At 42.7% G+C, this 12,023-nt stretch overlaps 2 protein-coding genes across 2 annotated transcripts; one reads left to right on the top strand and one right to left on the bottom strand.

Annotated features, from left to right (window-relative positions):
* The first annotated feature begins 156 nt into the window (after window positions 1-156).
* ostf1 (osteoclast stimulating factor 1) lies at window positions 157-4,102 on the top strand. The gene is made up of 10 exons (XM_061277627.1): window positions 157-320; window positions 1,692-1,738; window positions 1,935-1,985; window positions 2,102-2,165; window positions 2,239-2,292; window positions 2,365-2,472; window positions 2,837-2,886; window positions 2,968-3,046; window positions 3,224-3,322; window positions 3,401-4,102. Exons 1-10 carry the CDS (start codon window positions 287-289, stop codon window positions 3,457-3,459), a joined length of 645 nt encoding a protein of 214 aa, XP_061133611.1. The 5' UTR covers window positions 157-286; the 3' UTR covers window positions 3,460-4,102.
* A 233-nt stretch (window positions 4,103-4,335) lies between these two features.
* On the bottom strand, window positions 4,336-11,936 carry mapkapk5 (MAPK activated protein kinase 5). Its single transcript, XM_061277626.1, has 14 exons — window positions 11,029-11,936; window positions 9,694-9,767; window positions 8,793-8,868; window positions 8,607-8,704; window positions 8,426-8,534; window positions 8,124-8,213; window positions 7,952-8,047; window positions 7,802-7,882; window positions 7,440-7,627; window positions 7,229-7,349; window positions 7,039-7,169; window positions 6,595-6,710; window positions 6,407-6,511; window positions 4,336-6,192 (listed from the first exon to the last, which is right to left on the bottom strand). The coding sequence occupies exons 1-14, from the start codon at window positions 11,062-11,064 to the stop codon at window positions 6,098-6,100; spliced, it is 1,416 nt and encodes a 471-aa protein (XP_061133610.1). The 5' UTR covers window positions 11,065-11,936; the 3' UTR covers window positions 4,336-6,097.
* Between the last annotated feature and the right edge of the window lie 87 nt (window positions 11,937-12,023).

Raw genomic sequence — 12,023 nt, 5'->3', positions numbered from 1 at the left:
TTTTATCAAATTATTTTCCCAAAACTGATATGCTGAGAACAGTAATAAGAACTGGTTAAGTTATATAAAATCAAGTGAAATGTAAAAAATAAACATTAATTTTAAAAATCAAGCAAATCCAACATTTTCATAATTAACGAGACTTTGCGCATGTGCAGAGTAGCACTTCCGCGTAGCCCCGACTTCCTCAAAGGGAGTGACACCCAAGTGCTGTCCAACTCAGCGAACTACCCCACTTTATTTCTTTACGGGGCGTTTGGTTTGCTTTTGACTTTTACCCGCGCCAATGTCCAAGCCTCCCCCCAAACCGGCCAAGCCAGGTAAGAGCAACATTACGTTGGATATTTTGGTTTCGCCGAAACTTAATATCGAACACCTTGCTAGCGCGTTTCGAGACGCGCGAGTGGACGGTAGAAATTAAAATAGTGCCTCCTGAATACGGTTTGGTACATTTCCCGACTGTTTTCAGAAGAAAGTTGCCAAGTCTACCTGTGGGCAATGAAAGAAAGGCTTAAAAAGGACGAAAGTAGCGATGGAGCTCTTAACACAGTGGGCTGGCCTCTGACTTCCCTATTTGCACCAGTCGCGTAGGTGAGTGTGCAGCGTTTGAGGTCATAGGTTAAAAGCCGATCAACAGTAAGCGTCTGTGACAGACACCCCCCCCCCCCATCTCAATCATCCCTGCGCGGATAGAATCGTCTTAGCAAAGACAAGGGTTGTATGCGAAGAACGACACTCGTATCTAAAATGTCAAATGATGCATATGTACCGTTCACCTCTCCGCTTGCGCATGCGCAATGGTGGGAACGAACGAAGCGAATATTGACATTAACAGTAGTAGCAACATGGCGGAAATGTGCAGCGTTCTATACTTCACACACACTTAAACACATTACCAACAGTGTGTGTAAACATATATCCTCGCTGAATTAAGACATTGTTGTGTCATGAATATAACCACTACCTGATCTAAAATGTGTAACTGTTAAATTGGGCCTACTCTGCAAGAAATATGCAACATGTGGAGTGAAGAGTGCTCCTGTTACATTTTAGGCTTTGTAGTTCACGGAGAAACATTTATTTGGATGTGTGACGATGGAAAATGGCTTCATGATGTCATGTGGATGTGGAGTTGCATGTGTGTGAAGTTCGGAGCCTTGCTTGAGGATGTTCGCTTGTCACGTGTCATCATGAACGTAATTCGATTGCACTCATGGTAAAAAAAAAAAAAAGTGCTTAATATGGTGTTTGTGTTGCGAGAGATCGACATGACCGGGCCTGTGGAGTGTGCAGAAACGGCTAACAGAACTGAGGTGTGTTTGTGGGCCACCCAGCCGCTGGCCTGAAACACAGCTACAGTTGTCAGCTTGAACACACACGGACAAGCATGTAAACCTTTTCTATTAGTTGCAGGCTAGATTTGTTGAACTCTTGCGTAATACATGCCAGTGTCATCCAAACCTTCCGAAGGCTCCAAGACGGATGCATTCCAGGAGTGCGGTTCGCACCCGAGGCTGACGAGCTGTTGTGCCTCGTGCTACCGCATTGCACAGAGGTCATCGTTAGCCCAAATTAGCCGTTACAATCCACGCGAGCGGGCACCTTTTTGTTGTAGGGATTTCATCAAGGGCATTTCATTTTGCTTTTTGGTGTTGTGCACAGTCTGATGTCTTCTGTTGTCTTGCTTGCAGGTCAAGTCAAGGTGTTCCGAGCCGAGTTCACCTTTGAGCCCAGAACGGTAAGAACATTTGTTTCTGAGTAAAGGATTCAAAGTCAGACTGGGACAGATTATTTCCGACAGGAATAGAGCAGAACTGAGAAGCGTTGGAGTTTAGAGGTTCTGCTGTATTCGAGTTGTTCAAGTCGGGAAATGCATTGAAGCTTCAACAAACGAGCAGCTAGTTGAACTGTGGTGGCGTTCTTGTATGTTGCAGCCTGATGAGCTTTACTTTGAAGAAGGAGACATCCTCTACATCTCTGACACGGTAAGCTCAAAGTTCATCTTATACTCTATGTAATGTGTCCTCCAAACATTTTCCTCTGGGGCAACATAAATACTGTGGGCGTTTTTTTTTTCCTCCAAACTTCCTATTGACCTCAGAGTGACAGTAACTGGTGGAAAGGAACATGCCGGGGGAGGACGGGCCTTATTCCGCGCAACTACAGTAAGCGGGAAAAATACTTCTCAAAGTCTCGCATCTGTGAATCCCAATTCAGAACACCTGTGGTCTGTTTTAGTGACGGAGGAGGCCGAGTCTATCGACCACCCAATGCACGAAGCGGCCAAACGAGGTAAGGCGACCACTCGGCTACCTCATTTGTTCCCACATTATTATTAATTGTAACTTTTCTATATTTGCTTAGGAAATCTTTCTTGGATGAGGGAATGTCTGGAGAACCGAGTGGGAATCAATGGCCTGGACAAGGCTGGCAACACTGCCCTCTACTGGGGATGTCACGGGGGACACAAAGGTACATCGATTGTAACCAAGCCTTGCCGCGTATAGAACTTTTCAGCCATTTATTCAAAACGAGAACACGCAAACGATGAGCACTCTCACGCAAGACCGGTTGTCAGCCACAGCTTACGCCCGAATGTTCACACACAGGCTCAGTGACCTCGCACATAGCTACACTAGTCATTGCAAGCGCTGCAGTTTTCCCCCAGCTAAGAGTTCTTTATTTTACTCTAAATGATGGATAGTTGTTTGAGTGCCTTCCACTTTACAGGAACTGAGACTATACAAGTTATTTGTGTCAAAGTTCCTGTCTGACTGTAATGTATTAGTAATCTCACTCAGCCGTCCCTTTGAATTGTTTCTCTTGTTCCTTTTAGATGTAGTGGAGCTTCTGCTCAGCCAGTCCAGTGTGGAACTCAACCAGCAGGTGAGGACAAATTCGAAACAATTAGGAAAACTGATGTTAAATGAAAAATAAAGTCCATTTCAATCAAGATTTGTTTGGTAGAATAAGCTTGGGGACACTGCTCTGCACGCTGCCGCGTGGAAGGGTTATTCTGACATTGTGGATATGTTGCTGAACAAGGGTGAGTATTTATATCTCTTTATTCTTTCAGGGGTAGACCTGTATTTATGATAGACATTTTTTTTCTAGATGATGACACACAGAAGCTGTTTCATATTTTTTAACTCTAGACCAAAATAAAAAAGCATAAGTCAGGTCACATGAGGTACTGTATATAGACGGTGTGTTTCACATTCAGATGCGCGGACAGACATTCGGAATAATGAGAACAAGTTGGCCCTGGAGATGGCCACCAATGCGCAGTGTGCCTCGTTGCTCAAGAAGAAGCTGGCCAGCAGTAAGACCAAAATCACCATGTTGCATTTGTTACCAATAAAGACAAAAAATGAAAAAATACCTTGTGTCCCCCCCCCAGCTATCACCCGCTCGCACAGCAACGCCGAGGAGTATTTGGATGATGACGACTCGGACTGAGGGCGAGGAGCGTGCAGAAGTGTGATCAGCGACTTTAAAAAAAAAAAAATATATATATATATATATACACACACATATATAAAAAGGACCTTGGGGTCCCCCACCCCCCCCATCGGCATGGTTGGTACTGTAACTCTGAATCAAGCCCTCAACATCATAGCCGTGCAATTTGAAACTTGCAGATGAGAAATTGTCTCTAGTGTGGTTGCTCAAAAGGGATCAAAAACGCAGAAACCCATTGATTCCATACAACTGCTAATGATTTGTGTTTATGCGCACAGATTATCCTTGTTTGCTCCTTAGTCAAATTAAGAAGTGTCATTCTACATATTCCTAGTATCTAAAATAAGCGTATCAGAACCAAAAGGACTAATTTTTTTTTTTTTTAACAAATTACAATAGGATCAGTCACTTTTTTGGGTATTTGAGTGCCAATTTAAGAAAGAATGATACATAGATTTAAAATACTCTTGAATTCCATCACGGGGAGCAAAGCATTGCAAATGTTTGAGGAAAAAACAAAGTGCCTTTTGCATGTGGAACAGACTGTCTTGATGGTGGCTGTGAATTGTCTTTTCTAACAAAACACAAACTTTATTTCTACCTGCTTCTTCTATCTGCTATTAAAATGGTTTAACTTGAATTTGGCATTTGTTGATCACATGTACAGCACCGGTAAAAGGAGTTTTGCCCCCCTGCAATACAACTTAACGTTACAAAAAGTGGGAGTATTACAGAAACAGCTTAATGTTCAAATAAAGTTGTAATTCTTATTACGGAAAACGTCAGATTAGAGTAAAAGCCCCAATGTAAAAAAAGTAAAATTAACACAAAACTTGTATTGTAGTTTGCCTCATTCACTACGTACGACAAAAGCTCTTGAAAGGTCATTTAATTACAAAGTCAGCAAATTGAAGACATTCCAGAGAAGGCAAAACAAAGATGTTGACTTCCATGATGGACTCGTGCTACATCAGCTGACAAAGAAAAAACTTTTGGTGAAAGATCAATTTCGAGTACTAAATCAGATGGTCAATTTTATGGACTCATTTTGTAAATATATATATATTTTTTAAGTATTGCTCCTCTCACAAAATTATTGTATTTGAAGTCCTTTCAATAAAAAAAAGAAGTCATTTGTGGAATGATTCCATTGTAGGATGACTAAGAAACTAATGATTGGACAACTTTATACTCATAAGTCACCAAGGCACGTTTGCTTGTGCAATAAGGCCTTAAAACCATTCTAATATGGTTGTCATTGAGATTTAAAGGGAGTTGTGTCAAAAATCTCCCCAAAATGATTGCTTATAATATGAAATGATTTCACAGACTCAAAAAATGGATGAAAAATCAACTTTTACAAAAGGTTTTAAGCACACTCGATTGAAATGCCTGTGACTGAAAATTTAGCCATTTTATCTGATGATATATCCAAAAAAACAAGCTATCACAACAACAAATGATTGAAAAAAGAAAATTAAGAACTGGACCCAGAGGAATTGTCCTATAAAGATTTTTTTTGTGTGCATCATGTAAACAAAGTGACGGTACAGGAAACAAAAAGCAATAAAGTTGTGATAAGAGAATGTGCAGTTGTGGGTCACCAATGGTAACAGTACACCAGCCGACATAATTGTCAGTATCTGATTAGCTGATATGATGGACATGCCCATAATATGGAGTCATGACCATAAATTACAAAAATAATTGGAGAATTATTAATGCTACTGGTGTATTATGCCCAAATTTCAAGTGCTGCTGTTTTGGTTAACAACAGAATGGGAATGATAGCTTCTCCGAGCTGAGATAAGAGGGGAGGCTAAATTTGTGGATGATGAAGCTGGCGAATTGGTGTCAATTAAATATGAGGAAATATGGAGTCTTACGATATTTCGTTAAAGAGCATGATGTGCATGTCAAACAGAAATCGGATCAAAAAAGGGAGCCAAGGCTGAATCATGACTTTCCCAACATGAATCTTGGAAAGATACACGGAGTAGTGTGACACATTAAAGGGAAGCAGAGGAGGAAGCTCAAGATGCTGTCGGCAGCTCAAGTAGGTAAGATTTTGTCAAAAGATGATTTGCTGGGAGCCCCAAATGCCTTTATGATTCATTTCTGCTTGGACTTTATTTCAAGTGTCTTTGCATTTTTACGAGAGGGACTCACTCTTGGATAACACATTTTCTTGAACCAAAAGGACAAGTTAGAGAGGAAAAAATAAGTTTGGCTTTAAAAAGAATAGTACACATAAAAATCAAATCTCTTTAAAGCCCCCCCGCCCAAATTATATAAATAACAGAATGTTTTCTTTAAATAAATAATGTTTGGAAAGTTAAAAGAAATGAAATGATTGGGATAAAACAAAAGACTACAAGCTGCGAATAAAAATTTCCCTCCTAGAAAATAATTTCTTTCGAATTGATTTTTTTTTGTTGCAAAAATGAAAACAGTCTCTTTTTTTTTTTTTCTTTGCAAGTACCAATGAGTTCCTTTTCTTTCAGTTGTACAATAGGCCTTTCAGGTCCTTAGGGATAAAAAGCAGATAATTTGATTTTTTTTTTCCTTTAAAAAAAAAAAAAAAAAAAACCCTTGTTAAAAAGACAATATAAAAATGAGCGATTGAAAGACTTTGCTAGTGAGACTCTTCCACATTTGTCCTCTCTTCAATGGCCTGTTTAACAATTTCAGCCAACTTCAAGCGATCCACCTTATCACAGAATGCTCGACCTGCAACAGACAACGAGACCTGTAGTTGTGGTGTTGTGACGTACTCACATTTTGAAAAAATCGCGGGAATGTTTAATGTCTTAAAAGAAACTGGGCAAAAATTGGCACAGAAATTAAATCCATTTTAAAAATCCACCCATTTGAAAAAAGCTAATGTGTCTGCTTCAAGTCAAAACAACAGCGTCCTTATACTAAATCAGAAGTGAGCACTGACCATCCCAGCTGAGTCCCTGCAGGCCGTCTCGCAGCAGTTTACAGTCCCTGTTGAACCGCCAAGCTTCAAACATCACCACGTTCAGCTTCTCGTCCTCGTTCTCTCCTTGACACACGCAAACGATTGAAATTCAGTGATGTGACATTCCCCCCCCAGGTTTGCCGCTCTGTGTGGTTTTGGTTACTGACCAGCCTGTGGAAGAATACACTGTGCAATGACATCACGTAGTTTCTCCAGCGCTACATTAGAGTCCTCGCCTCCGTTCTCTGGGTCGTGAATGAAGAAAGCGTCACTTGGCTTGGGGCTGGGGAAAAGACGACATTGGCACATAGTGTTCAGACATGCCGCACTCCTCTTATTCAAAAGAATCATGAAGGCGACATTCCGCGCCACAGTGAGCCTCAGCAAATCACACAGGAAAAGGTTGCTGTGGACAACAACGAGGCGCTCTAACGTATTAAAGGCTGCCTGAAGGACCAAAGCCCTGAAGCTGCGGTTCATCTGCTGGCCGTTAATTCAAGACTCCCTCTTGCACAATTTGCGTACGCTTGTAAATTATGTTGAATTCCAATATGCTACAAAAGCCCCGAAAAGGTCATTTGTTTTGAAATAATAAACTTGAGCAAACCGACCCGAGTAGTTTCCGCTTCCTGAGGATTGGGTTGTTAACGGAGTTGAGCGGCTTCAGGCTGATGTTCAGATCCTGAATCCTCATGTTGGCCAACTGCTCCGCATGGGCCTGCTGGATGCCCGCAACCACCGCCTGACAAACACGGTCAGAGTTATCCTCGCGGGGTGCAATGGCCTCTGGCCGCCGCCCACCTTGTCCATCATCATCTGAGCCGACGGCAGCACGTTGTCCAGGGCCTCGGTGCAGTTGAGCCACGGGTGAGCCAAGACTCCCTCGATGGTCAGCCTCTCCTCTGGCTTCACCTTCAGCAGCCTGTGGGGAGCACAACATGACCAGGTCATTAGCACATTCACAGTTTTATTTTACAGTCGTACAAAATTCATGAAATCAAACGAAACCTACTTGCGCACAATGTCCTTTGCCATCTCCGAGATCTGACTCCACTCGTCTTCGGGGAAGTCAAAGCTGCCCATCATGATCTTCTTCCTCATGTCTTTGGGAATGGTGCGGCTGTGATGCTTGGAGTAAAACGGAGGATAGCCGCACAGCATCACGTAGATGATGACGCCCAGAGACCACAAGTCACAGCTCTGCAAAAAGACAACGAGAGTTTTTCAAGGACTGGATTTTTCCCGTGTTCTCCCTCCATGTAAGTCGCCGATCTGATTTTGCCCTGTTTACGCTGATGGTACTTATGTGAATAATATTCAGAAGACATAGCAAGTGAATTAAAGAGGAGTGAGGTGGGGCGGTGCGAGTCTAACCTTATTGTAAGTGTAAGGAGTGGGTGAGGTAGGTATGATTCCAGACTTTTCCTTCTGGTGCCTTCTTTGAGCCTCAAGTACCTGCGGAGCAAAGCGCAGGTTTGCTGCATACTCTATTCTCGTTGACGTGTTGACTGTTTTCTTTTCTACCTGAGGTGCTACATAGTAGGGAGTGAACTGGGGTGTCATTAGGTCCCCCTGATCTATTTTGGCAAAGCCGAAATCACACAGCTTCACGGGAGCATCCTGGGGAAAAACAATGTCAAAAAGCATTGCGAATACAGTACACAGTGAAAGTGTGTTTGCAAATTCCTCTAATTACCAGAGAATTATCCTTGAAGAGCAGATTCTCTGGCTTCAGGTCTCGATGTGCAATATTTAAGGAGTGACAGTGTTCCAAGGCTTGACTGATCTGTAAGGAGGAGTGATGACACACGTTTATGTGTGTGTGTAAACAACTGCACATGGCCTTATGGAGTGCTGATCTAGTGTGACATCAGCTGCTGAATCCAAGCGGGAAGCTGCGCTGTTAGTCAGCCGAGAAAACTCAAAAAGGCTTCGCACTCCCGAAACACATGTCCAGACCACGCCGGTAAGAAATCTCGAGGACGCTTGATCGCCTACCTGCTTTGTGACCTCGCTCGCCATCTTTTCTGTAAAGTGCCTGTGCTGACTGATTCTGTGGAACAGTTCGCCACCTTCCATCATCTCCATGACGATCAGAAGCCTGGCTCTGCCAAATAAAAGTATTTTTCCGAAAACACAAACCGTGTGTCGCCGAATGGAGAAGGGTGGACAAAGTTACCTCGGGCTGGACTCGTGTGGGAACTGCACACTGTTGGCGTACACTTCCAAGATTTGCACAATGTTTGAGTGGTTGGCACACATCATGTGGAGTCGCACCTGCAGGCAGAAACCATCGAGTGATATCAAATCAATTCACGTAACACTATCCAGTTTGGGATAAATAACAGGCGGTGATTTAGCTGACCTCATTTCTGGCCTTGGGGCGATCGATGAGGATCTTCAGGGCCAACCGCTCCTGTGTTGACTTCTTCAAACATACTCTAAACATTGATAAAAGGACAAAGTCACTGTTGGATTGCAAAGTCATATTAACCAACAACAACAAGATGTCTCAAAGTGAACCGTTACACAGCAGCAACGGGTGTCATGTTGATCTTCTGCTGATTGAAAGAGACAAATTGATTGTGTCAACGCGGAGTTTGTTTTGGCTAGTGAAAATGCTCTCTGTGCTTTATAGGCAACATCAAATGGACAAAATATTGCCTCACATTCTTTCAAATTGAAAGCTAAGCTGGTCACCGTAAAAGTACAACAAATTGAGAGATTTCCTGTGCAATACTCAGCTGTGGCCAAAGTTCACCAGCTGGAGTGCAACACTGACTCAGACCGGAGTTGTGTTCAATAACATCAATGTTCTGTTTGGGCTACATCAAAACACTACCGCAGGCCTATTAGGCACAAGGTCTCATGGATCAAGTTCAGAAACAAAACCATATGGAGTGACTCAGAGATGTTCTGACGGACAAGCACAGTGTGAGTCATCCAGTTCCCAAGTAATGTCCATCAGATGCGTCGAGATTGTCTAGCATTGAGACAACTCAAATGATGTTTTAGGAAAACAGGGAATAGCACATTTCAGGGGTATTCACCGAAAATTTAAAGAGGTCCGATTTTCCCCATTCTAAAAGCTGTGTAGGTATTCTGATTACATTGTATTATACTGTATATTGAAGTTGCCTATTCATGTCAAAGTCTGCCATCTTATTGTAGCTTTGCAAGCAAATGCTAACGTTGGGCTCGGAGTTAATTGGTCAGGAACTGAGTGGCCTCATCACACCGTTTTCTTTGTCTCAGTCCAGACTCACCTGACAGGTCCACTGATGCCAGCGCCAAGCTTTTGCGTCCAATTTATGTTGTATTCCTCTAGAATGGACGCCTCCTGCAATTACGGTATGGATATTACTCAAAAGATCACCGCACATTTCATTTCATGCATCTGTTTTGTTCTTTATGTAACCACAAGCAGATTTCAAGATGACTTGACCAGTCAACCAAATACTGATGATTGCTGAGCAAGTTATCCAGTGGCTTTGTCAACTCTCTTCTATTTCACACCACACTCTCTGTGTCGATGGCCCAAGTGGACACTCGAGTGTGTGTGTGTGTGTTCCAGTTCTCAGGGGCAGAACCCAGTCAACCCATCATTAAGCACATTGTGACCCAGTTGTGAAAGCAGAGGCCTGGGGCACTTGAGATCAGATTTTACTGCTGACTTGGATGCCAGGTTGGTGACACATGAAAGGTAACAGACCAGGAAGGAATACCAGGAAGGCAAGGTTGACTTTTGATGATGGGATTGGAAATAAAGCGGATTCATCTGTTGGTACACCTTGCCTCACAAACCCATGAAGGTTTTCTCCAAGTACTACGACTTCCTTCCCAATTCCCCTAAACTATAAATTGTGAATGTGAATTTGTAGTATAGAATCAAACTCATACTGTAATAAAGGATGCTCCTAATTATATCAGAGGCTAATTTACATTTAACACTATAACATCGTTGGATTTTTAAATCAGTTTATAAACAATATTTTATGACAAATATTCAAGAGGGTTCACAAGCTACATTTTTTTAGATCCATGTGGAATAATGTCACTTGTGCTTTGTCTCTAATGGCCTAAAATACAATACAAGAACACTTTATTTATATTGCGTATTTCACAACCGTTGCAGCTGTAATAAAGTGCTTTACATACTGGTACAGCCACATGGACAGTCAAAACATTCAATTAAAACACAAATTAATATACCGTAGTAGTATATAAAGTAGACACTGATAGAACAATAACAACAAAGTCCGTCTTATTTTGGGTCGAAAGCCAATGAATACAAATGGCCAGACATGTTTATCTGTTGTATATTTAAGGCCTGCAAGTGGTGGATTTTGTTCATCCAAATCCAAATAATGACTGTCATTTTGACATTCAGGGTTAAAATCACAATCAACTAGTTTCCATTAGTTATTGTACTTAGATATTTCATGTAATTCTGACCTTACGATGAAAGTTTACAGCACGTTAAGGCGCTTTCCGACTTTAGTGCACGCTCGGGTAACGTCTCCGAATGTAATTGAAACTTCGTCGTAAATCGGGGACCCCTTGTACATGCCAAATGAGAGTTTTCGTTCCCCAAAAGTTACCTTGATGAAGTTATCCGCGCTGTTATCTTCCGACATGGCGACCCACTTGGCTCGGTCGTTGTTCCCGTAGGAGCTCACACAGTGGAAACAAAGGTTTTGTGCTTGACCTTTAAACAAACCTCGCTCCTGTATCCCCTGATCTGGACCAGGGTTCGTTTTCTTGACCACTAACGGCAGGGCATGGGGACAAAATAACGCACGACCACCACCCTCACCACCTCTCGGTTGATGCGATGTGGCGTCAAGTCAGCCCAACCCGGTTCACCACCTCGGGGTCCAGCTCGCTCTTTCTGTCGCCTTGGATCCACCGTAGTGACCATGTAGAGGGCCAAACACTGAGCGAGGTCACCATTAAAGCCGCAGACGGCAAAAATTTAGCGGAGGAACCCACCGCTAATGGGGGGGGGGGCGGGGGACCACGGGACAAGGGTGTATATTTAGTGGAAGCAGTGAAGCTAGCTAACAATGTCGCGAGGACCCTCGGGAACACCTAGCACGCTCCCTAACATGTAGCCCAATGACACGCCATTCTGGTAGACGACGACACTCCAGTTTTAACCTACATTCATCTCATGCTTGCATGAAAGTTTGCTACTATAAACATTGTCGAATGAATAACCTCAGAGCAGCCTGAGTGTGTCGTCGAGCTTGAGTTTAGCTAACACGCTAGCGAGTTGGCTCAGGTAACAAGTTAAGTTTGCCGTTTTTAGGAAACTAAAACCACATTAACACCCTTCCACCGGGAATGTCCAATCATCGCTTGTTGTTGTCCACCAAAGGGAGTGCCTCGAAGGGTGGAAAGAGTCCAAAAAGTACCCCGGGAGACGCACACATCTACAATGCTAATATTGTAGCATCTTGTCAGAGGTGGTACGTAGCTCGATTGGTGTAAGGTACACAATAGGAGGTAAAACATATTGCCTGATCAAAATATTTAAAGTGGGGTCCTTTAACAAGAAAAACATTCACTACGTACATTTATTAAATATGGTAAT

Source organism: Syngnathus typhle, linkage group LG5 (genome assembly GCF_033458585.1).
Source record: "Syngnathus typhle isolate RoL2023-S1 ecotype Sweden linkage group LG5, RoL_Styp_1.0, whole genome shotgun sequence".
Lineage (NCBI taxonomy): Eukaryota > Metazoa > Chordata > Actinopteri > Syngnathiformes > Syngnathidae > Syngnathus > Syngnathus typhle.
Note: the sequence above shows the minus strand (reverse complement) of the source record. Positions and strands in the feature narration are given on the sequence as shown.